General features: G+C 39.8%; 1 protein-coding gene across 1 annotated transcript in view; it reads left to right on the top strand.

Annotated features, from left to right (window-relative positions):
* Positions 1-393: 393 nt before the first annotated feature.
* CDC73 (cell division cycle 73) overlaps positions 394-25,907 on the top strand; it is a 101,719-nt gene continuing 76,205 nt past the window's right edge. Inside the window, exons 1-9 of the mRNA XM_082286849.1 lie at positions 394-556; positions 5,975-6,080; positions 7,079-7,148; positions 8,161-8,223; positions 8,312-8,364; positions 8,713-8,801; positions 10,171-10,387; positions 20,763-20,861; positions 22,114-22,192. Of these exons, the coding sequence (XP_082142975.1) occupies positions 426-556; positions 5,975-6,080; positions 7,079-7,148; positions 8,161-8,223; positions 8,312-8,364; positions 8,713-8,801; positions 10,171-10,387; positions 20,763-20,861; positions 22,114-22,192 (907 nt within the window). The 5' untranslated portion in view covers positions 394-425. The remainder of the gene's footprint in view (positions 557-5,974; positions 6,081-7,078; positions 7,149-8,160; positions 8,224-8,311; positions 8,365-8,712; positions 8,802-10,170; positions 10,388-20,762; positions 20,862-22,113; positions 22,193-25,907) is intronic.

A 25,907-nucleotide genomic window follows, 5' to 3' on the forward strand; every position in this document is an offset into this window, starting at 1 on the left:
GCAGCCCCGCGCCGTGACTCGGCGGACACCCGGAAGCATCAAAGCTCCAGAGAAGAGAAGCAGCGCCGGTAAACTTGGGCAGTAATTGTGTGCAAAGGCTCTATTTTTACACAAAACCCAGGGACGCTCTGTGTGCCCACGACGGTGAAGGTTACGCCCGTACACCCGGCCCCGCCCGGGCCGCCGTGAAGGCGAAGGGGCCGCGAGCGCCCTGAGGGCGGAGGGGGCGTGGCCTCATCGCCCCGCCAGGACCGCCCCGCTCCCGGGGGCGGAGGCCACGTCGCTCCCATGGCAACGCGTCCGGCGTCGCCCCCTGCAGGCGGCGCGGCGGCGTTGGCTCAGGCATTCGCGGCGGGCAGCCCGGGGCGCGCCGGCGGGGTCCTGCGGCGGGCGGCGGCGGCCGGAGCGGCGGCGGCCGGGCGAAGATGGCGGACGTGCTGAGCGTGCTGCGGCAGTACAACACGCAGAAGAAGGAGATCGTGGTCAAGGGCGACGAGGTGATCTTCGGAGAGTTCTCCTGGCCCAAGAACGTCAAGACCAACTATGTCATCTGGGGGTGAGCGACGCGGCCGGGGAAAGGGGCGGGCGGGGGGAGAAGTTGCCCCGAAGTTGCGCCCGGGCAGCGGGGTCGGGGATCCCGCCGTCCTCGGCCCCCCCGCGCCCTGCAGGGAGCGAGGCGGACGGGGACGGGCGGGCTGCTGCCGCCTCCCGCAGGGCCCCGGGGCCGCGGTGCCCTGCCCGCGTGTCCCGTGGGCGATCCTTGTCCCCCGGCAGCCCGGCCGGGCAGGGAGCGCTCGCCGCTCCCTTCGGGAACGTTCCCAGCTCCTGCCCTGGGCCAGGAGAGCCGCGGGGCCGGGGCCGGGCCGTTCCTCGGCTCTCGGCGCTGCTGTCCGTGCCGCCCGGCGGAGCCGCGTCCTGCAGACTCATGCGATGAGATGGCAGGAGGCAGCTTCTCCCAAGTTTTTCTGGGTGCTTGGTGAAAAAGAGGCTTTATCTTGTTGTTTGGACAGCTTTCTCAGGCACATGGTGTATCTTGGGGTATCCTGCGCGGGGCCAAGAGTGGCACTTGGGTATCCTGACGGATCCGTTCCCACTCAGCATAGTCTGATTCTACTGCCTTGGGTTGTCGGGGCTGCTTCTCTTCTCCTGGAGCTTTGATGCACCAGGATAAAGCCAGCGAGGTCCAGACCGACGCTCCCTCTGGTGAGCTGTGCAGGTGCTCTACCCCCACCTGAGGCCTCTTCCTGGGCAGGACCTAATGCAGGCTGCTTTCCGGTTGGTCTTATCGTAATGAACAAGTAGAGAGAATGTTTATGTGGCTTAAATGATTGTATTAGATAAAATGCTTGCTTTTAGAAAACTTCTAGAAAATGAGGGTTTGTACCTGTTGAATTTCCTAGTGTAGTATGGATTGCTTGCATTGCAAGGGAGTTTTTTGTTTGCCTTTCCTCAGAATTTAGCAGCTGCTTGCTTTTTTATGTCCTAACTAGAAGGGTTCCAATGAATCTCTTTCAAACCCAAGAGAAAAAAAATGCTTCTTGTTAAAGCTCAGGTACTGATCAAAGAGGGCATATTATCCTGTGAAGCTTCGTGGGAAAGCAGAAGAACCTGTAGATTTCTCAAAAAACCTTGAACTTGTAGTTAAGTCTGACAAGGAATTATTTTTTTGTTTTGTTCTCATAATTATGATATGACTATTACTATCCTTAGTCTGAAAGAGAGAAAGGAAATAAACCTATTTGTTTATCTTAACTTGTAGGTGGACTTTTTGGATCTGATTTTACTTTGCACTCTATTTATAACTAGAAACATGCTTTTTCATTACCTGTTTCAAGCTTTCAGAAACTAATTTAGGAGTTATTTGTGCTTCCTGGCTGAGTGGGGGATACTGGTAGGTAGACTGAAGAGGAAGAAAAATATTTGGATAAGCAGTTAAAAGCCTTGGCTGCATTTTTGCTGGGCAATGTGTAGACAGTTGTGGTGGTGTCCTTGCTACAGGTGGCTTTTCCCAAGCGGTAACAAGTGGTGGTTAAGTAGACAAACAAGTTTCATTGCCCTTCTGCAGGGAACGAGAAACTGATATGCAGCCCTGCTCTATTGCTCAGAAGAGCTGGAATTAGACCCAGAAATTGTTACCAAAAGCCTAAAAGCAGCTGGAGAGCAAACTTTGCTATGTACAGCTTTATCTTCCTGGTCAAGAAGGATGTGTGGGTGACCAGAGGATTCTCTGAGCACAGCAGCACCTTGTCAGAGCTGTGAGTGCTCACCTCCTGGGGTAGATGTGTGGTAGAATTTGAGGGGTGTTGTTCTTTTGGTTCGTTTGAGGTGAATTAGTAAATCTTGGTTTAGACCAGCAGCTTCTGAACTTTTGATGGGATCAGACTGCTCTCAGTTCACAGCATTTCTTGTAAACCACTGTGGCATTTTGCATGTCTCAGCTTTAAATTGAAGACACTGTAAAAATGAGACCAGTTCTGCAAGCCATGCTCAGTAGCTTGAACACCCCACTTGAAGAGATGCTAATTTAGGTAATTGCCACACTCAGGAGGGACATTTTCAAAAACTTTCAAGATTCAAAGCTTTTTATATTCAGGTCACTCGACAGGATACAAATTATGCTTGCACTGAGCAGGTGTGGGTGGCTTAGTCTTTCACAGAGCAAACCTGGAGTTCTGTTTTAGGTGTCCACAGCACAGTTGCTGTAATTGCATCTGCAGCTTGGAGAGAGTAATGCCACAGTGGCATTTGTCCCTGCTCGAATTAGAAGTAGTCCCACGAGACATTTAGCTCTGGCTCCTCGAGCAGCTCAGCTGGCAGAAGTCAGCAGTGCTGCCCTGCATTGCCTCCTCTCTCTGCTAGCACAAGTGTCAGCCAAACAGGGAATTGGTCTGAGGAACCAAGCCAGGTTAAAGGTAACCTGGAGGAAAAAAAAAAAGTGAGGGGGGGAAAAGCAACTTTAATCTGGTTTAGTTTCCAGATAATAATTATAGAAATACTACTGGTGGCACATGAAGAAGGCTAGGTGGTCTGAGATGAAGTGGGTTGTGTGTTTTGACCTATGGGCCTTGAAGAGTGATTATTGAATCTGTTTCAAAACTGAAGGAAGGAATCAACCTACCAGAGAAATGTACTCCTTTATTTGCCCAGCTGAGGGGTTTGGATGTGCAGCTGAGTTTTTAAACAGTGAGCAGCTGGCCCTGGGTATTGTCAGTTGTGTGATACTCAGTGTGCTTTGTCTTGTGTTTTTAAAGATTTCTGCTTGGTTGTGTGGATGAGACACAGGCCCTTAGTATGTCTGTAAAACTTCAGGCTTTGAAACAGGAAAGAGGAAATAAAGCAGTTAAAAATGAATAAATTCCAGGTGCCCACAGGTGGAAGGTGACTGGATGAGAAGGAAGTAAGTTTGGTGTTAAAAACAAGCAGGTGAAACTTGCTCTCTCCTTTTATATAAACATTTTCTCCATTTTTAAGCTCGAATTTATTTTGTAAGCGATGCAACTCTTCCTTATATTTTTGCTTTAGTGTTTGTTACTGGGTTTGTTGAGGTCTGCCTCCTAAGATTTACTTTTTTTCTTAAGTAATTGATGCCATAACTGAATATGGGAAATAAGAGAATTAACTTCTCTTTCTACTTCGGATGTTTGTAAATTGAATGAGGCAAGCTACCCTCAGATCTGCCTGGTTTTGGTTCTCTGTTTATTTAGCATGAGCACACACTGATGTTGAAAGGTCACGTTAGGCTTAGATTTTCTCCTTGTGTGCAACTGCTTGTCCATCTGATGATTTCCCATTAATGTGCAATATCTTGTCCCCCTAATAAAACATCCTCTTAGAACCATGATGAGCACAGGGAATTCTTGTGTGTGTGGTTGAAGTGGTGAAGTACCAGCTGTGCCCTGCTGAGCTTTGGCAATGCCTGTGGCTTTGTAATACTGTATTTTTTCAATTAATAGATAGTGGTTCAGTATTTGTTTGTTTTTATATTTTGTCATTTATTGCTAAATATTGTTAAAACTTGAATAGATGACCAGCTGGACTTTCCTATTATGCTTGGTGCATATGGTACACTTCAAAGAAATAATGAGTTATTCTGAACTAAGACAGTCTAAAGTGTTTGTTTTAAAATGAAGTGACAGCTGTATCATGTGACATCACGGCTTTACTTCAGAGCCAAGCCTGTGTGGAGGAAGCTTTTGTTTCTGCCAGTGCTCCCTGTATGTTTAGATACCACCTTATCAAAGATCCTTACTGTTTTGCTGCTAACTCAGACAGTTCCTTGCTGAGGAATCCAGTTTTGGTGGCTGCCTGTCGTGAAGCCAAGTTTTGGCTTCTTAACAGTTGAAAGAAAGATCCTGTATCTACTCCCTTTCCTCTGCAGCAACAAAAATACAGGCACCCTCCACCCCATGCAGACCCAAGTTTTCAGAAGGAAGGGGCAGTAGTAGAGAGAGCCTTCATTCCACAATTCTGGTATCCTGAATCTGTTTTCTCTGCATGTCATTCATATATTGGTTTTCTCAGGTATCATTGTGAAGGTAAGGATTTGAACTTTACTGCTGATAATGAGTTCTGAATAGGTTATTGGGCACTCTTAGCTAATTTCAGAAAAGTAATAACAAGCAATGCAGTAGGTGGCATTAAATCCACAGTACGGAGAAAACAGACTTACACTTCTGTTGGTTTAGTAGATTTTTTTTGTGTGGCTCTTTCAGGCTCCATAAAATTGTGACTGAGTACTTTTTATTTCCTCTCCCTTCCCCCAGTGACGTTGGCACTTCTGTGGTGTGTGTTTTGGTGCTGATGATCAGCCATGAGTAAAGCCACTATACTTAGAAGGAAAACTCTTTTAATGAAAGGGTTTATTCCTGAAATCTCTTGTTTGCTGAAACTTCTCTACCAGTCTTAAATTTATAGCTTTGGGCTGGTTTTGTGGTGGCTTCTCTTCCTCAGGCTTTAAGGTGAGCCAGCTGGTCGGGGAGAGGGACTGGGCAATGTGGAGGAGCTCTGTCCTGCCTGGAGTTGGGGTTTGACAGGTCCCAAGTGTGAGTGGGCAGTGGAATTGCTGCTCTTGCTGCTTTCCTGACTGCCAGGTCTGTTTCTCAGAGCAGCTGGAGTGCTTAGGGAGTAGGTTTTGTTTTGGACAGGCATTGCTTCCTGTAGTAACAACAAAATGGGTGAACATGTGAGAGGGTGGAGTTATGCTTGATGTACATGAAACCAGGGGTTTATTTGGCCTTGTTTGGTGTGGTGTTTTTTTTTTTTTTTATTGTGAATAGTTGCACAGAACAAGTTCCTTTTTAGACTTAAAAGCTGTATCTTTGAAACAAGCTGTTTGAAAGCTGAGATTGAACTTGATATTGTTGTGTTGCTCTGATGTGGTCTGACTTCAGTATGGGAGCTCACTGTGATTTTGTATCCTTCAGGGTTTTGCTGGTTTTGCGTGCAATCGGTTTCTAGTAACTCCTTATTTTGATCTTTTGGCACCATTTTGAACCCTTTGCTCCCTAGACTTTGTGGAATTTATATATCCCAAGTCTCACTGTGCTTTCTCTAGTGCTGAAAATTCTGGCCTGTTGTACTTGAAGGTGACATAATATTTTATTTCATTTGCAGCTCAGTTCTGTTTCTCTGGCAGTCTCACATAAGATAGACAGTTCCTTTGATAATCAGAATAAATAGGGTCAGTGCCGGGGAATGTGTACTTACGGTTTCCCAAGTCTTGCATGTTTACTTTACAACACATCCATCTCTTACTTTGGAATATTTTGGACAGGTTTTTTCTTACAATTCATTCAGTGAAGAGGCTGCAAGAACTCATTTCCCTCACCTGTATTTTTTAGCACAATTGAGAGCTCACTAGTTTGGCAGTAGCCTGATAATAATATTAACTGCTTGCTTTTTAAACTGTCATCTAGAAAGAAAAGAGACCTTTTCTAAAAGATTTTAAATGTTCCAATCTTTTCCTGTGTTACAGGACAGGGAAAGAGGGCCAGCCCAGGGAATACTACACTTTGGATTCTATCTTGTTCCTGCTCAATAATGTGCACCTTTCCCATCCTGTGTATGTCCGTCGTGCTGCGGTAAGTAGACTACACAAAATGTGATTTTTGTCTTGTGATAATGAATGTGTGTGTAGTTATATTCAGGGAATGGTGATAGCACTTGTGTGTATGGCTTTGGCTGGGGGAAGGGAGGATGATATGCAGCAAAGTGTGTGAGTGTTTAAAAACCATCACCTTTACAGAAGGATCACATGACAGTCCCTGTCAGGGTGGAGTATTTTTCTTGACAATTCACTTCCTGACAGATTATCCCTTCAGACCACCCAATTATGTTTACAGAAAGAGTTTGTCAACCAATTATTAACAGTAATGGCTGCATTTATCTTGATATTCTATGGACATAGTTGTTTCCAGCATGACACTCAGGAGTACTTTTGTCCATCTGTTGTGTGGAGTGATCTCAATCTAGATGATCCTTTAGTGTCTGAGATGGCAGGGAGCTACAGAATGGAGAAAAGCAGAACAGCTTTGGAGTGGACTTGGAAGTAAGCAATCCAATTCAAATAATTACTGGTTAAGCCCTGCAAATAAAGAAAAAAAAAAATTAAAGTTAGGGTTAGGAATTTTTTTGAAGTCCTTTTGATTTCCATTTGCCTGCTTTCTATGAGACCACTCTTCATATTTCCTTGTGCTACATGGGTACCTGACACAGCAGTGCTGTGTTGGAACAACATGGTTGATACACTTGATTTCTATGCATCGACACAGACTCCTGGCAGAGAAGTCTCTGTGTGTGTGAGATAAAAGTTAGTTCTTATTTGCAAGTTTGAAGGGAAGGAGGAAAAAGGCTGCCCTCTCTTTCAGTTTCATAGCAGGCTGTGTGTTTAATTTTGTGTGGCTGAACATCCTCTAGGATGTGGTTGCACTTTAAGCCTGATCTGTGAAGCTTTCTTGGGTGGCAGAACACGTGGTCATGTCTCTGTGTGAATGAGTAGTTTTCAGTAAAAGTGAAAAATCTTCAGCAAGAGTCTCTGTGAGGGAAGAACAGTTTAATGTCACATCTGCTGTCTTTTCAGACTGAAAACATTCCTGTGGTAAGAAGACCTGATAGGAAAGACTTGCTTGCATACCTAAATGGGGAGACATGTGAGTGATACGCTCTTCTGACTTGGACACACAGTGCTCTTTACTGCTTCATATTCATGGCACAAGTGAGGGGTAGGAGGGGAGATTGGGTAACAGCAGGCAGTTTGCATCTTAACTGAATGAGCTGAAACTTCTCAAAGTTACTATTTCTTGCATTTTTTAATTGTGTTCTGAAATTAACTGTTTTGCTTGGACAGGAGCTGCATTCCTACATGTATGTTTAGAAGTGAACATTGTTATTACTATCACTTTTAACCTACTTTGGTTGATAATTATGTGTTAGAATGGTTAGCATGTATGTTTTTTCCTTTTCTAGACTATGGGAAGCTTTCAGCAGTACATTGATCTTGAGTGCAAGAAATGTGTGGGATGAAATCTTCAGTTTAATAAAGTATATCAAGTTACTGCTTTGTCAGTCTGGCAGATCTGCCTAGCATTTCATCATCTTAATTTTTTTGTTAACAATAGTCAGAGAAAAGAGGTTTCTCTGAGAAAAATAGAAATGCCACCTTTGTAAGATGCTCTGTTTCGTAGGTGGTCTTAAAATTTTAAGTATCTGGGAATAGGAGATTATTTCTGTAATATGATGAGTAAAATCACTTTTTATATATATTTTAAGGGGATCAGCAGGTTGTCTTTTTTAAAAAAACCTAGACAAACTGGTAGATCTCGATTCCAGGTTCTAATTCTCACTGTGACTGTTTTCTTTTATGAGTGGTATAAAGAGATCAAAGAATCATTGATTAATTTATGTTGGAATGGACCAGAAGAGGTCACCTGGTTCAATCCCCTTTTCAAAGAAGGGCCAAATGGCTCTGAGCAACCTGATTTAACGTTACATTCAGTCAGGTTCTGAATATCTCCACTCCTCTAGTCCCAGTGTTTTACCACCTTTGCTACCTAATATGTATAGTTTCCATTGTTGTAGTTCATCTGTTGTCCTTCTTTCTTTTACACCCAAATATTGTTGCAAAGATTTTCTATTTAAACTGAATGTTCTATTTGATTGCAGCAACCTCATCAAGCATAGACAGAAGTGCTCCACTTGAAATTGGTCTTCAACGATCCACTCAAGGTACAATTTAACTAAGAAATAACTTCGAGGTTTATTGTATAAAAATCTAGTACAATCTTGCATTTTTAACATCCTCTTTTTCTTGCAGTTAAAAGAGCAGCAGATGAAATATTAGCAGAAGCAAAGAAACCAAGAATAGAGGTAATGACAGTTACTGTCATCAGTACAAATTGGGGGTGGAGGTAAATGACAGTGTTTGTCTGTTTTTGTAGGGATTTCATTGAGTTGCCTGTCCTTGGGTGTACACAGTGCTTCTGTTCGTGTGAATGGGAACTGGAAGGGGTTAGAAGTCAGAACTGAAGAATTGTGGTTCTGGAGAGGAAATTTCCAATAGCTCTGCACTTAATGCTGGTGCCCAGATCAAAAATCATTGGAAATAAAGATTGTCCTTGCAATGTGAAGAAAATACTCCTGAGTAGCTTTAATTCTAGCTGTATTTATTTTTGAAAAGAGAATGCACAAGAACTTAAACATGACTGCTCCTTCCAGGATGAGGAGTGTGTGCGCCTTGACAAGGAGCGCTTGGCAGCTCGGCTGGAAGGACATAAAGAGGGCATCGTGCAAACAGAGCAGATCAGGTGGGACTACTTTTCCTTATGTATAATGCTTAATTACAGCATGGATAACAATTCTTGTGCTTTTCAAAGCAGCCAGTTTTATTCTGCTCAACAGCTCTCAGTGGAAGTTCTCTTCCCTTGGATACTCTCAGTAATGTTTGAGGAGTCAGACCTTGAAACACTTATGACAGTGCAGATTTGAGGCATTTATGAAATCCATAATTACAGCTAATCACATGAAAAATACATATTTTGAATGACTTCCTCCTATCCCTTATATAGGTGTACTTAAAAGGGAGCTATAGGGGAAAAAAATCTGATTGTGGCATGATTAGGAAGCATAAGAATAAGAAAAAAATCAGAAAGTACATGTGATTTTGTATAAACTAATAATTTGGATGCTACCTTGTGTGTTTCACAACTTTGCAATGCTGCAGTGGGGATTACTAAGTATTGTTTGAATTACTTTGTATTGTCTAGTTACCAATTTTTTTAATGCTGAATGTAAAAGACTGCCCCTTTAAAAAAAATACAGATATTTACAGGCAGTGAATTTCAACTCCATGCTTGACTCTGCTGTGAACCAAGTAGCAAGACAAAGAAGTTCCCTTTCCAATAACTTAATCGTAAAGGAGAATACTTCACAACCAGTACTTGCATTAATTTTTTCACATATTCTCAAAAAAAACCAAACCAACCCTGTAATAGTGAATTTGGTGTGGACAGTTAGGATTGTGCAATTCAGTCTTTATCTTTTTTCGTTCAGCTCACCTGCAAAACAGTAGGACTCACTGACAGCCCAATTCTGTGTTTACAATTAAGAGCAAACACACGTAGATGTTGCACTCTTGGACTGGAGTGAGCTCTTTCAAACCCAGATTGATGTGGGCAAGGTTACCACCATCAGCTGTTTGCTGGCCTGCATGGTCTGAGAAGGTACCACATCTTCCAAGGGACCATGTCCTCATAACTGCACCTCAGACAAGATTTAGATTAATGCTTTGAAAGCCTCAGAGCAGCCAGGGGTTGGTTGACTGGACACAAAATTGTAATCCACTAAAAATAACAACTGAAATTCAGATGCTGTTATAAATGAAGGTGTTGGCCCTGATGCTTTACATTTGGATTCTTTACTTTTGTTTGGTATACTTGGGATTTTTGGAAGGTCTTTGTGTTAGTACTGTGAGTCTTTTGTCACAAATTGGATTCTCATGCCCAAAACAGCAATGCCAAGCCCATATAATATTTCTGTTTGTGTATAAGGTAACTATTTTGTGATTTATAGCATAATCTTAAACTTTAAGCAGGATGAAGTTATTTGTTCACAAATTCTCTCAGAAGAATTTTTTGTGCAATTATTCAGTCTCTACTGTTATTTTTGCTCATTTAGGTCCTTGTCTGAAGCTATGTCAGTGGAAAAAATTGCTGCTATCAAAGCCAAAATCATGGCAAAGAAAAGATCCACTATCAAAACTGATCTGGATGATGACATAACTGCTCTTAAACAGCGAAGTTTTGTTGATGCTGAAGTGGATGTAACTAGAGATATTGTCAGCAGGGAGAGAGTATGGAGGACAAGAACTACAATCTTACAAAGCACAGGCAAGGTAATGCTCTGGATACCAAGCTGTGTTTTATGATCCCTGTGGCAAAGGACATTTTTATTTTCCATATGTAATTTGTTAATCAGAGATGACAGGGGGATTATGCTCAGTGTTCCATGGAAAGGTGGGCTCGCAGGGCTGTTGGCACAGTGACAGAATTCTGAGTTTGTCCTTATCACATTACAGTAAATCTAAATTGTATCTCCAACTACTTGCTTCAGCCGTTTAAAAGATACTAAGTAATCACTTAATTCCTCTTAACCACAGCTGGCTTGAGCCCTGCAGCGTGGAGGGCTCCGTGAAAGTACCTGTGGGGTTGGAAACAGACCAAAGTGGGGAGTAACTGATAGAAAGAGCAGCACAGGCACATTGAAAGTCCAGAGGCCTCTAAGCTGTGCAAAGCAACAAAGAAATAAGGAGGGAAAATGCTGGAATGAACAAAACCAGAAAGTGTTACCATGAAGAGGCTTTTGTCTGGTTTTGTTCCTTTATGCTACTTTTGGCTGCACTTGGTTACGTGCCATTCTGAACATGGTTGCAAGCACAGCTGACAGCTTGTTCTCTTTGGATGGTGAAGGTTTCTTGATTGCAGAGCTACTTGGCACTAAATTTCTCAAGGAAGCACTAAGTCAATTTCTAAAAGATTGCAAGGGTCTGTTTCCCTGAGGTTATTGTTAAACTGCATCCTTTGCCTTCACTACTTCTTTTATGTATTGTCACAGGAAAATAATGTTTAGAAGTAAAGGAGCTCTCAGTCTTCATTTGTCTTATTTTTAACAGCATTTTACATAGCTCTCAATTTCCTAGTATTGTCCCAGGGCATTAGTGGCAGAATAATTTAATTAATGAATTATGGGGTAATTACTGGGTATGTGGCACATCCCTGTTTGCCGCCTACAGGGTGAGTGTTGCTTTTTTGAATCTGGGAGATTTGAAGCAGCCTTGCTGCTGAGCAGCTGATAAATGGGTAAAAGCTTTGATGTTTTAGTCATTGGAAAGATTTGTACTGAAGGAATCTGCATAGCTTTCCTTCCTTTTGTGAATCAGTCATGGCATTCCTATCTCTACTTTTCTTCCAAGTGAAATTGCAAAGACAGTAGGGAGAGAGATGATGTTTTATTGTAGTAACAGTGAGATGAGGTAGTGATTTTAAGCAGAACATGACACAGGGAGAAAGACGAGAAACAAGAGATGAAGTTTGTTCTTGGACTCTAGCATGCAGTTACTGTGAGCAGCCTGATGAGTGTCATGGGCGTAACAGCAAATCTTCTATTTCGGTTTGTGCAGGGTTGCAGGAACATTCTTGATAGCTTGGACAGAAATCACCGAGTGTTAATGTTTATATTTTCCAACAAGTAGCAGTGAGAGTAAGTAGATGGGGAAACATCACGTGATACTGAGGGCTGTGATTTATCCCAGAACAGCTCAGGTTTTTCATTTGTACGTTGGTTGGGAGGGTTTTTTGGTGTGTGTTGGGGGGGGGGGGGTGTTTGTGTTTAGTTTTTTTTTCCTTTTTTTTTCTGTTTCAAGAACCTTTGTGAAGACCTTCTCAAAAGTTGTGAAGAAACCCAGATATGTTGTCTCAGGCAAATCATTTCTTCTCTACTTCCCTATTCCTTTAAAGAATTTTTATCAGGGAAGCATGATACTGCTCTGCAAATGCTGTTTTGACTCTTCTGTATGATACTTGAATTGCTGATGTGCCTGATAATTCTTTTTATTGTGAATTTTTACTATCTGCTTGGTATGGGTTTATCTGCAATCTCTTGAATCCTCCTAGAGTATTTAAAACCAAAATTGACTTCAGCAGTGCATGCCTTTTAAATATCTGAATTCCTTTGGAACTCCTGGGTGAATGGTAACAAACAGTGAGCATTCCTAAATGTAAATTTTGTTGTTTCTTTGCAAAAATTGCTTCAGTCCAAGCATGCTTCTCAAGCTCTATTCCACAGACAAACACTCCCGTGTGTGTGAGTTTTCCCAGTGTTCTCTGTAGTAAACTAAGATGCAGAGATAGCTTAAGATGCAAAAGGGAAACACGAGGAAGATCAGGCCACAGTACAAAAATAATCTCTTGACTTTTTCGGCTTACTAACAGGTTTCCTTTGGTTTTGATATGTTTGAAGAAAATACTGGTTCCTCCAGCAATATGCTCCTCCAAATTCTTCATAGATGCCAATAATATTAACTGTATTTCTGAAGCATTTACTGTTTCTCCTTTTGGACACACTTCCCAATTCCGAAGTTTGCTTTATATAAGAATTGTTCCAGGATTTTTTTTAGATCTCCAGTGATGTAATGTTCTTTTTTAACATTTTAAGAAGTTCTCATGATATTTGCATTCTGTCCTTTTAGCTGCTGCTTTTATTGCCAGCATGTTCATTGTCACAAAGCTCCCCTTGCTGAAATTACAGTGATATTTTTTTTTTTCCTGGCTGTGAGATTTTTTTTTTGTTCATGAGAATGTGTAATTTGAGTGCATTGATAGTCCTGTTGTAGGAGATACTTCTGCAGTTGTGTCATTCCCAGTTTATTTGACCCTTAAGATTTCTGTAATGCATCACACAGGTCGCTTGTCTGCATGACCTCTCTGTTACCCTCTTTTGATCAGATGCTGCATTAATCCCTGGATGTCTTTTTACTGATTTCCATGAGGTTCCTATTCTTTCTAAAATCAGACATTTCAGTTCACCTGTCCTCTTTTGGTTTTAAGATTTCTACAATTTGCATTAATCTGCTTGCTTATTTTTATGCTTTGCTTAAAACTTTTTGTTATTTTTCCATAGTTTTCTGTATGATTATTGTGCAGTTCTACCTCTTTTGGAAATGCAGTGTTTGATTTAATTGCTAGTAGATGAGTCATCCTGCTCCTTCTGTTTTAAATATTTGTTGGCTTTCCCCAAGTCTGTAGTGTAGTCTTCTAGATTTTTATGAATAATGTGGCATTTTTATGTGATCACTTTTCAGAGCCAAATTGCATCTGTTTAGTATAAAGGTTTTTTTTTTCTTCTCATAGTAACTTAATTTTAGAACTCTTTGACAGTATATATTGTTAAAAGGAATTTAATTTCAGGAAGAGTTTTGAATCCATGCATAGACTATTTACTATCATAAGTGTTAGAAGTGTTAAGTTTTGCATCAGTGCTCTGCACAGGTTTCAGCGGTGTACATGTTTTTAGATAAATATGAGGCTGTTTTGTAAAACAAACCATTAAACACCTAGAAAAAATGCTGTGTTTATACTGAAATTGATTCCTCCCTTTCACATCCTTCCTCTAGCTTTCCTTCCTAAAAATCCTTTGGTTTTTATAATCTTCTGTAGCAGGCTACAGAAATCTCTGCTGAAGGAAAAACCTCCTCATTTAATCTCTACTGTAAATGGATTTGGCACTTGAATTTTTCCTGTGGGAACAAATTAGATTAAGCAGGAGTTTCATCATTCACAGGTGTATTTGGAGAGTGTATTTTTGTCTGTGACTGCTGGTGTACTTGACTTATATTTAGTTATTTATTTTTAATCTCCCAGATTGCTCAGAACTATTTCTTAGATAAGCAGCAAGGTAACTGGTTGGGCTGTGTTGAACGTGCTCTACTTGTGTGTAGAGAAATCTTAAAGCTGGAATTTTGGAAATGCACTAATACTGGCCTTGTGACTTTGGAACTTTTTTAAATGAACCAGTGTTCTGATATGAACAGTGAGCTCTGAGCATTTCAGATGTTCTTTTAAAAAATCTTTCATCCTTTTCTTTGTAGAGTGTGGTGGGTTGACCTTGGCTGGATGGATGACAGGTGCCTGTCATATCCATACCAAGCTGCTTCCCTCCTCAGCAGGATGGCTGGGAGAAAATAAGATGGGAAAAAATGTGTGGGTCAAGATAAAGGCAGTTGAATAAAAGCAAAGGATGTGTGGGGAAGCACAGAAAGACAAAAGATGTATTCTCCACTTCCCATCAGCAGAAGATCTCTAGCCACTTCCTGGGGAGCAGGGCTTGGGGACACTTAGCAGTTGCTCCAGAAGATAAATATTGTAACAAGAAATGCCCCTCCTCTGTATTTCTCTTAGCTTCTACTGCTGAGCACATGTCATGTGATGGGGAGTATCGCTGGAGTCAGCTGTCCTGGCTGTCTGTCCTCAGGATCCTGCTCAGCCCCAGCCCACTGGTGAGGAGGGAATGTGGAGACAGCCTTGCTGCTGGGCCAGCACTGCTCAGCAGCAGCCAAAACACTGGGCTGTTATCAACACCTTTCTGGCTACCAAGGCTCAGTGCAGCACAACCAGGGCAGCTGGGAGAGAATTAACTCCAGCTCAGGCAGGCCCAGTTCATGGGAAAGTGCTACAGATTATTGCTAAAACTTTAAATTTCAGCCAGCACTCTTTCAGTTCTATTTTCTCACAGTTGCAAGTATATTAGAATTACCTTTTCTCGAGTGACCTCTAACCCTATGTACAAGGAAACAACATAATCCAGCCTGTCAAACATATGGGAAGTCTTCAAGGTTATACCACATAACCTTTCTAAATCTCTTCAGCTGAGAAGCTGAACAGCAGCTACACACTCCTGATGTAGGTGCATTGTCCAGGCAGACACATTCACTCATGTGGTGCTGGTGCATTTCTCAGCTTTTAGCATATCTGTAAATACTTTTGTCCTCCTTGAGCCTTGTGTAAATCTTTTGAAGACAATGCCAGGCACTGGGAGTCCAGAGTGACCTGTGTGGCATCAACGTTACTGCCTGCCTGGAGACAGTCCAGGGAAAAGCACTGAAGCAGAAGTAAGTTGGACAGGAGAAGGTGGCATTTGAGGTAAACATGTTTCTAATGGAGTTAGGTGTGTTCATACCTATGGGAATGATGGGATGTGGGTTCTTTCTGCAGGTATCTGTTCATAATGGAAACACTATTAAGACTTGGTATGGGATCTGTTAGGTGAAGTTGGGTCCATGCAGTTTCATAACCTTTACTTGCTGAAATTGTATCTTTTTATCTGTGTAACCTTGTTCCTTTCAGCGTATATTACTTACAAGGTCAAGGTTGAAATGTTGAAGCAATGGTCTGGTTTTTTTCTTGCTGTTGCTTCATTGCTGCAGACTGGTGAATTTGATTCTCTTGCAATCTGGGGGTTTTTCCTGCTTTCCCTGCTTAATATATACAAAATTTTTAAGAAAATATTCTAAATTACAGCACTTTTTTAATATAAAAATTGTTCTTTTTTCTTTCTAATAAGGTAGGAAGTAAGCCTGACTCAAAATATTTTCCTGCCTTAATCCTTATATTTATATATCTGTTCTTATCTGAAAGACTTACACTAGGCTGTCCAGCACATCTGCTTAAGTTTTGTTTTGAAAGCATGGAAATCTTATATTGTATAACAAGTGATTTGATTAGGTAAACAACTTTCTTTTTTAAGCCTTCATAGGTTTTTAGCTTTTATATCCTTAGTTATTGCCGCCCTGTTGTATGTACTAGCTATCCGTACTTTTCTTTGGGAAAAAGTTACTTGATGTCCAATGTATTGTTACCCATGACACAAGATGTTAATACAGAAGAGAATAGACCTCAAGCTCCAATTCAGTTTCATAGATCTTGAACTGTGAGTTTTATGTATTAAATTTCATAATCTTGATTTGTATTTCCCCACTGTGCCATCCCCAGCTTCTGGGTATTTTTGTGTGCCTGGTGAGAGAAGACCAGAACTGAGTAGGATGATTGGAGTTTATAGATGACCTAGCTAGGGGGATTGGCATTTTCCTGCTGTGTGGCATTTACCTTGGATGTAACCCACAATTGCAAATTAATCTAATACAGCAGCTGAACTATTCCAGAATGTTGCTATTTTGTGGTCTTCTGTATTCTTGTACGTAAGTATTAAAGAGCAGAACTTTTTTTTTCCCCATATGAACCTGATCTTTGTGGTGGTCATGATTTTTAGTTTTGTGTTACCACCTGAAAAATATTACTACTGCAGTTAGTACTTGCATATTTTATTTTTAAAATTAATGTATTTTCTTTATAGGTTTGATCCTTTTCACAGTAACTACTGTATTTGAAGTAAATGTTGTGAGAAATCATGTTTTCAATTACTTTCAGTTCTCATATTTTTGTTCTGATGCCTCTTGACCATTGTTACTAGTGAAGTCACCTGTGAGGGGGTTAATAATACAGTTATAATTAGAGTTTCAGTAATTTAATTTAGCTGGTAAAACAATTTTGAAGGAAGACTAACAGTACTTTAATCACTTTAGACAACTAAGAGTTTTGAGAGTAAAATTGTGGATATTTTAAAAGAAATTGATTGTAAAAGCAACTTTATGCGTGGGCTCTAGGTGGCAGAATTGTCCCACGTTCGTGAAATTCACAGCCGTGGGGACTTCAAGAACAAATTGAAAAAGGAAAGGTGTGCCAGGCTAATAGCAACTGGTGTCCTCATTAGTCCTTCAGATGGAGCAGGAGGGTGGGTTTGGAGTGGCTGTGCACAAATGTCATGGTACAGCTTGAGTGCTCAAACTCCACCCAGGACTGACTTCCTTAGTAAAACTGGGCAGGCTCTTTTATTGCTGCATTATTACTACTGCAAACATTTTGAATGTAGCATTTAAAAGAAAGATGGGCCAGATTTTAAAAATTGTATTTATACTGAGCAATAATAAATCTTGTTTTTTCTATATGTACCTTGCATTTGACAAAAAATATGTAGAATAAAGCATTATGTTTCCTGAAAGAATATTTAGGTCAGCTATAAAGTAATTCCTTAAACACTACTCTAACATAACTATTAAAAAATTATGTATTTCCACATGCTGCATTCATAGGAGAAATAAACTAGGATTATGTATCAAGGAGATTTTTGATATTTTATGCTGTGCTGTATCTTCAGGCTGTTACAGTGTGGCTCTTCTTTCACACTCCTGAATTAACATTTCTGATTAAAAGTTTCAGTTGTCTTTCACAGAATATTCTTGCTATAAAAATTTAGTGAAGGTAACATGGAACAAGGGAGAATTGGACTTTTTTTCTGAAAACAAAGTCCACAAATATACAGGGAGCTGTACAGGGAGCATAGGCCACAGCTATACAGGGAGCAAATATACTCATAGCTATGTTTTCAGTTCACCTTTAGTAATACACAGTTAACTTTTTGAGTGGAACATAAAGAAATTCCCAGAGTAACTTTTAGTGAAAGGAGTGTCTGATTTTTATTTTTTTTTCCCCCCAACAGTTAGTAACAAGTTCAATTTTATCAACAGTTTTTTATAGGCTCCCTAATCTGAAGCTTGACAAAGTCATCATGTGCTCTGCTTTCAGTTGTTTAGCAATATAAATTCTCATACTGTAATGTAAATTTCTTAAACTACCATTGTCCTGAAAGCAGGGTCACAAACACCTTTTTATTCATGTGGTTGTTTAAACAATCTCCTGTGTGGCAGTGTGCTTGTTGTGTGCCCCAGCATGGCTTGTCCAGCTCCAAAGTGTGCAGAGAACAGTTTGAGGGGCACCATGAGTGTCTGCAGTTGTGAATTACAAGAGCAGGGAGGACAGAAAATCAGCTTCAAAGTTGGCGAACAGTTTGCAAATTGAAGATATATATTCTGAGGCATAGGAGAGTGATGCCTTAAATGATTTTTTACTTTTTGATTTGAATTCCAGATTTAAATATGTGCTTTAAATTTAGATGTGCAAAATATTTTCTTTTAAATATACAGTTTATCACTTCATGTTCCTTATGAGCAATGTTTTAATTTCTGCTGTACTTTCATGAGGCCATCTGAATACTGTTTGCATTTTTCATGTCATGCCATATATAGGAATTATTGAAAATGTGTTATGGGAATATTGCCTTTTTGGAAAGCATCATGCCTTTCAGTCTGTCAGTGGCTGTAAAGGATTTAGCAGTATGTCTGAGCACATCAAGCAAATGTGTAAAGAAATGTAGTTGGGGCTCAATTCTTCCTTCTCCAGCCCTGCTCGAAGTTTGGACGATGTTTACAGCATTCTGCAGCTCTTGGTTTTCCTGGGAAGCATGGATGTCCAACAAATCATTATTGTTGGTTTCAGTAAGATTTTATTTGAGTTTATATGGTTTTTCTTAGGCTCCTCTCTCTCGGTAGTGAAACACCAGAATGTATATTAAAACGTGGTTACAACTTAGCTGTAGGAAAGTTTTGAAGCACTGTAAGCCATATTGTGTAACAGTGCATATGCTTCTAGTTTTACATGTTAGATTTAAGGTTTTATTTTTGTCTGATGATTGAGATGAAGTGTACTTTTCTTCAACTTTTTTCCTCTAGAATTGTTTTCTATGAAGCTGAAACCAATGTTTATCCTTGATGATCACTATTAGAAAAAATATTTATTTATTTTTGCTAGCATGATAAAGCTGCTGTAGTGACTAGAAGTCTTTGTTAGTGAACATTAGGGTTACAGTGAGCTACAGAAATTAAAGACTGTGATTTTTTTAGCATAAACTGTGATATATTGAGATGGAAGCATTTTTATTACAAAAGGAATTTAGTTAGCGATGTGACTTCATTAAGCCTTCCTCATCAGAGCAGTCTGATCTGACTGGCCCTGAGATTTCTCCACAAACATCCTGGCATTAAATTACCACTAGCAATAGTAACTTGACTTAGTGTATGTTAGTCACTGTGTCGGCAAGGGATAGAGCATCTGTGCAGAGAAACAAATACTTTGATGTTTGGGGTTTTTTTCCCTCTTCTCTTCTGCTCTGTCCCCCAGATGAGAAGTTTTTGGTAGTAAAAATGTTGTACTTGATTATTAAGTTTAACTAAATCTAGGGCAGAAGCTAAGGGATATTCATATTCTGATCTCTGAAGGGATGAACAATGAAAACCTAGCTGTCTGCAATTCTGCAGGGCTTTACAAATCAGCTGGTACCTGCAGTGGACTTCCTGCTCAATCATTTTTCTGTCACAGTAATATAATCCCACATCCCTGACCAAGCCAGTGAGCAGCAAGAAGATGATGTTAGTTTGAGTGCTTGTTAAAACACTGCTGGTTCTCTCCTGTTCCGAACAGACATTGGTTGCAGCCTTGGGGGACTTGCATTTTCATGCTGTGGAAAAAAGACATCAGCAAGAACACTTCTAATTCCATGCTTATTAGTGGCTTGTTTTCAGCAGATGGGAGAAAGAATCCTGTGGGTTTTTTTACCTGAGTTTGGTCCAGGATGTGCAATTTAAGGCTATTAAAATCCCATATGTTTAAAGGCCTTTGAAAAAGTCATAATTTGAAGTTCAAACTCACTTGAAGACTATGTTAACTGTAGGTTTTATGAGTACAATACAGATGTGAGAGTTGGTTGTAACATCCTTGTGACTGGGAGCTGTGGCTTCTGTGTGGACTGTGTCACTCTTATAACATTACTCCTGTTGTAAATTAGTTCCTTCTTGTGAGTTTCAGAAGATGGAGTAGCCTTGTTTCCTAGAGACAGTGTGTGAATAAGCACAGCAATGACAAGAATTGTGACTGATAAATATGCTGCCCAGGCCACAGTTTGGGAGAAATCTGAATTTGCAGTGAAGGCCTGTAGTTTAGACTTTGGGTATCCTCATATAATTGATATGTGTATGGCTTGCAGCTCTTGAAAGGTTTTTTCCCTGGGATTTTTCTGACTGAAAAGAACTTAAAATACAGTTTTGTGTGAGTTCTTTCAGACTGTGTCAAAAGAACCTGTTTGCTCAAGGGATGGCTTTGCCTTTGTAAGTGGTTTCTGGTGGTCTTCCAGTTCCTGCCTTGCCAGCTTGACAAGGTGCTCACTGAGGTCAAGTGAGCAGAATTAGGGAAGCTTTGCAGTACAACTCTCTCTAAGTGATTTCTACAAAATTGACCCCAGAAGTCTTTGTTTTGTAATTCATGTGTTTGTTTCATGATGCCAGTGGTGTTAACTTCAGTGTTAGTATACAATACTCTGGACAGTGTAAGCATTTTGTGAATACTTTATATTATTCTGAACCAGTTAAAAAAAAAAAAGCTGTCTTCCTTAATTGATAAAAGATTTCTTTTACTGATGAACCACTACTGAAAATTGATATCAGTGACAGACATTGTGTACACTTTGCAGTTTATAGATTACAAGTGCTTTGAGAAGAATTTGGTTTACCATGTGGTGTAATGAAGCCAGTTAGATTTAGCAGGTGTGGGCCTTAAAGAATAAGGGGTAGCAATGATGCCTTAAAACCCTGTTAATGTTTGGATCCTGTCCCGGAAAAGGGGACAGAAATCATTTATTTAGAACATTGGTGCACCAGTGTTGGTTTTCGGTGAAATTTAAGTTCACCAAATGGTGTCTTCCACCTGGGTGGTTGTTATGTGAGATGCACACGGTCAGCAAGGTTCACAGATATCTAATGTCTTTTTCAGAACTTTGCCAAGAATATTTTTGCAATTCTTCAATCAGTTAAAGCCAGAGAAGAAGGCCGAGCACCTGAGCAAAGACCTGCACCAAACACAGCACCAACGGTAAGAGCAGTGCTTGGCTGAACACGAGGGCTGGGACACCAAAAGTGAGAGCACAGTGTCTTCTCAGTATTACATACACAGTTGGTTTTGGTTTGTTTCCAAAAAATGCATGTTTTTCAAGCATAACTTCACAGCTATTCTTTGACTTAAGTTGCATTTATTGGTATTTAAAGAGTTGAATATATTAGTTTAATTTGTTCAATATGCTCTTGTTACCGAGAGATTAATCTGCTAGTGCCAGCTTCTGCATCTATCAAGCACTAGCCATGTGCTGCATCTATTTGCAAAAAATGTATTCGATGAGAGTGCTGCCATTTCAGATGAAATGTTTTGCTGCTTTTCTGACAGATACGGTAGCAAATGTTTAAGAATCTGGAGCATGACTCACGAGTGAGAACAGCTCGAACCAGCTTTCTTTTGCCTGTAATAAATCAGGACAGACTTAGAGCTGTATTGTTCAATGCTATCTAGGTATTAGACAGGATTTGTTTAGAGTTGTGGTGTTTACTATTGTGTTCTATTAAACCTAATGTATCTTTGAACATGGTGGTAGTCTGCTCTAAAAGCTGTTTAATCATACTTGGTTTTGTTTTTGCTGCTACTGCATTTAACAAAGAACTAAATTTAAATAGCAAGATGAATTCCAACATGTAAATATTTGCTTTGTGTTGAATTTCTTAAATTGTGCATGGCATTATTCAAATGTCCCACTCAGAGTAGTTGTGAATACATAACTAAGCCATCCACAAAAATGACTGAATTGGTATTGAATGTGCCTCTAGATTGGTGCTTTTTAAAAAGTTTTTTTCCCAGAATGCTTTTTTTACTCAAAATTTGTTTTTATTTATTTTATTTAGCAAAATTTTGTCTTAATCAGGCTGACAAGGGAAATTTTGTGTGGCTGAAGCCTTAATCATGAATTGTCAGTTGATACTCTTTTCCTCGCTAATTCTTTAAGTATAACAAAAAGTCAGTGATTTCACTACACATAGAGATTTTAGTAATGTAGTTTGTTATTCTTATTTTAGTTTTGCCTCAGGTTGTTCTCTTTGCATTCAGTACTAAACTCTGTGTCTGTAAGATTGTAGTGGATGTTGAATGGAAACATCAGAAGTTTTCAAATGCATTCAAACTCATACAAAAATGAACTGGTTTTATCCTCTTGAGTAGTTCTGAGTAACTCTTCATGAAATTCAAAAACCATCCAATACATTTTTAGTATGTTTCACAAATGTTATTTAACCTGTTTTAGGATCCCACTTTACGAAATAAGCAACCTATTCCAGCTGCCTACAACAGATACGATCAGGAAAGATTTAAAGGCAAAGAGGGTAAGTTGATTGCTATGCTTTTTTCAAAAGAAAAAAAAATTGAGAACCAAAACTGACAAGTCATACTAGGGCATTTTCTCTGCTATTATTTTACAAACCTATGAAAAGACAACAAAGAGCTGTAACTATGCCTAAAGGTAACTTTCCAAGTAATAAAATCCAAAAGTATTATTTCTTAGAAATTATTTCTACCTCTTAGGAAGCAAACTGAAAGCTTAAAACCAGAACTTCCTTGGGGAGAAAAAGATTTGTATGGGGAAGATAGTATGCAATTAATAAAAAAGCACAAGTGCAAGGATGACTGTCAGGTGTGTAACATGAAATAGATTCCCTATCCTCAAACAGTCACTGTTACCCTAAAAGTTGCCTCCAGTAATTCCAAGTAAATATTATCTAGTTGTGTGTATTTAAATTAAAAAACAAACTAGGAACTGCAGTGCAAAACACAAGCACCGTCCTGGAGAGGAGATGGAAACAATCTACAATATTGAAGAATTCTCACCAGTTTTAAAACATGGTGAACATTGAACTTGAGTGATGATTTGTCTTCCTAATACAATTTTTCTCCTGTCCCCATTGCTTTTTTTATCTTGTTTTTAGCACAAGTTCAGTTACTTCACTTTTATGTCTTGCTGTGGTTTTATTTTGCAATCTTGTGTTTGTTGTGCTTGGATGGTTTTGTGCTTCTTGCAGAAGGTCATGCGAATTTTGTTACGCTTCTGAATTGCCTCTCCTGGTTCTCAAATAGTCATTTTCCTCTTTAATAAAACTTCCCATATATGTTTTTAAGGGCTTTGTATTCTGGCTGCAAGGACTTACATGCTGCTAAATGCCATTTTAAACTCAAAGTGAACAATTCAGCTTGCATTTTTTAGAGTATTTGGCTTCCTCCAAGTTATTACCATTTTTTGTTCAGGAAAATCGTAGCCAACTCATCTCTGAAATGATTTAAATAAAAAGAAAGTTTTGTAAAGCTGCATTTACATGTGAATATATCCTTTATGGGGATGTTTGTTTGTGTATGAAACTTCCTATCGGAAATTGGGTCAGATATTGTATTATATCCTCTTGAAGTCTATTCCCTGTTGGCCTCAATACGCTTATATTTCAGTGCAGTGGTTTTATTTACTATTGCTCATTGTGAGTTGCATGGTGGGATGGAGAAAAAAGCCAAAGTAGGATGTTTGGTAGCTTTTTCAGCAATGAAAAATAATCCAAAGTAGCTTCCATGAAGAATTAATTGTTGCAAGAAAAGCCAAGGGAATTTGGGAAAGAAAGGAACACAAAATATAGAGCTAAACCAATCCTTCCATGAATATTTTTACTAGTCCTTACTCAGTGTCCTTCTGTTAATATCTTAAACCTTCAAAACTCATTTATTTGCCAAGCAGTTTCCCTTTTAATACCATTTCCTGTTAAGATTTAAAAGTAGTAAATATCTAAACTGGACAGTGTGAAATGATAAAAAGCAGAGCAAGAAATTAATAGGCAAGTGTAAGAGTTCAAATGTACCACAGCCTGTAATTCATTGTGGGCTCTTTTACAACAAGAAGCTCAGGTACAGTGATGGTTTGAGTCCTCCTAGCTGCCAAATGACATGGTTCTGGTCAGGAACCCTGCAGGCAGCATCTGTCCTGAACAGGTGGGTGGATTTTTTGCTTATACCACATGTGTGTGGTTCAGGAGGGAACAGGAAATAACAGGTTTTGCATGGCAGGAATGAAGAACCCAGAAGAGTTTGTGGAGCAGCTCATCAGTGCGAGCTTAATGTAGACACTTCTGAGCAGAAAGCAGAGATGAGATCAGATGACTGGCAGGGAAAAAAAGATTGTCTGTAATTAGCAGTGGTGAGAAATCCATTTCAATGTTGTGTGATTCTGAGAATGTGGTGTTGGGGCTTCTCTTGGTGCTGAAATGGGATTGACTGGACTGCAGCTCTTGTTCCAGTTGAAAGGCTCCTTTGTGATGTGGTGATATTCTACCTGCCTAACTCACTGTCACACTCCATTCTAGAGTGTGTTTATCTGCCTTAACTTTCTGGTTATATTTGGTTTAGTCACACAAAGTTAATTTTGTATTTCAGGTTTCTAGGTATATTTAAAGAAATACATAGGTTAAGAATAGCAGTGGTGTAATACCAAGTTAGCTAAGTGTAGGCTAGCATTGGAAATAAAAACAAGGTGTTGGAAAGAAGGTATTTTAAATGTGAGGTTGACTTATGAAAGGTATTGGTACATCACTTATGGAAGTTACATAGAATTAGTAATTAACACCTGGATTTCTTAGGAGGGGACCTAGAGATATTTGAGATCTTCTTCAGCTTCAAATTAACTTCAGCAAATAGCAAAGATCTCATTTACTTCTAGGGTATTCTATTGTAAAACTATTAAATTGTAGTGTAACTGGAACTCCCAGTGCAGGTGGTTTTCCTGTCATAATTAGGCATTAATGCACTGGTAATGTCATTTGCTTAAAACTGAACGATGCACATCACTTGCAGCTCTGCCACAAATGACCTCATTCCTTATGGAATTTTTTATTTAGTTGCCCTCAAAATGAAGCTGTGGCTTCCAAATATTCAGTGTAGAAGTGAGATTACAAGCAGAAATAGTCATCAATAAAAATAAAATAAGGCATTTTTTGTTCATTAAATTCTGGTTTTTTACAGTAAGTCTGGTAAGAACTTGGAATTACACATGTTTATGGAAAGGCTGCAGTATTGGGACTTTTGGGAAAGAAGTCTGAAGGAAAAGAAAGATAATAAAAAGAAAAAAAATAATCAAAGGGTAATAACTTGCAGTCTTTATGCCACTGTATCCACATTTATTAGTAATGATGGATAACACCTAAGATGAAGTTGAATCCTACAGATTTCTTCTGTTCTGAAGGGTTTCCACATCTTGCCCTCTGTGACTGCCTGTGGTTGGCTACAAATTGTGGAAGGCAGGATGGCTTGTAGCAATGGGCACAGTGCTGGCTTTGGCTAAAGGTTGAAACAAAGCCAAAATACAATGTGTCTAGGCTTTTTTCTTTGTGTCTCACCTGTTTGCTCTTTCCTCAGAGGTACTGAAATCCTAAGAAGGGTTCACAGTAGTTCTCTTCTAGTTGCAGCAGGATTGTGGCATATTGCCTATATTCAGTTTTGTATGATACTACAGTATTTAAAGTTTAGGCAGCAAACAGGTGAACGGTTTTTCTTTGAATATTTGTGTGCTTTAATACACAATTTTTCCATTAGCTGTCTTGTCCTTAGCATAAGAAATTCGAAGTTTGTCGAGCTAAGAGTAAATTTAGGAATTTTAACATGCATTAAGTAAACTGTTGAGTTGCAGCCAAATTTCTCTGCTTCTTGTGATGGATCATTATTTCTGATGCAGTGTATCAGGATGCCTCTCTGGTTGACTGACTTAAAATTTTCATGCCAGATGGGACAGGCTTTGCTACTAGAGTAGTTTAATAGTCAGTGTGAGGGGGTGGTAATTGTGCTGTTCTTGAAGAGCAAACAATGAGTTCCACGTGCAGTCAGTAGAACTGCTCAGCAGCCCAGGGGCAGCGCTTGCTCACCTTTTGTCCAGCGGGGGTCTTGGTCCTGCAGCTTTGGTCAGGCAGGACAGAGAAACCTTTCCTTTGACATTCTTCAAGTTCTGTGATGCGTTAGAATGTTGTTTGCAGTAGGAATTGCACATCCTGGATATTTCCACATGGGAAGTGGAAG

The sequence above is a fragment of the Coloeus monedula genome (assembly GCF_965178545.1).
Source record: "Coloeus monedula genome assembly, chromosome: 9".
Lineage (NCBI taxonomy): Eukaryota > Metazoa > Chordata > Aves > Passeriformes > Corvidae > Coloeus > Coloeus monedula.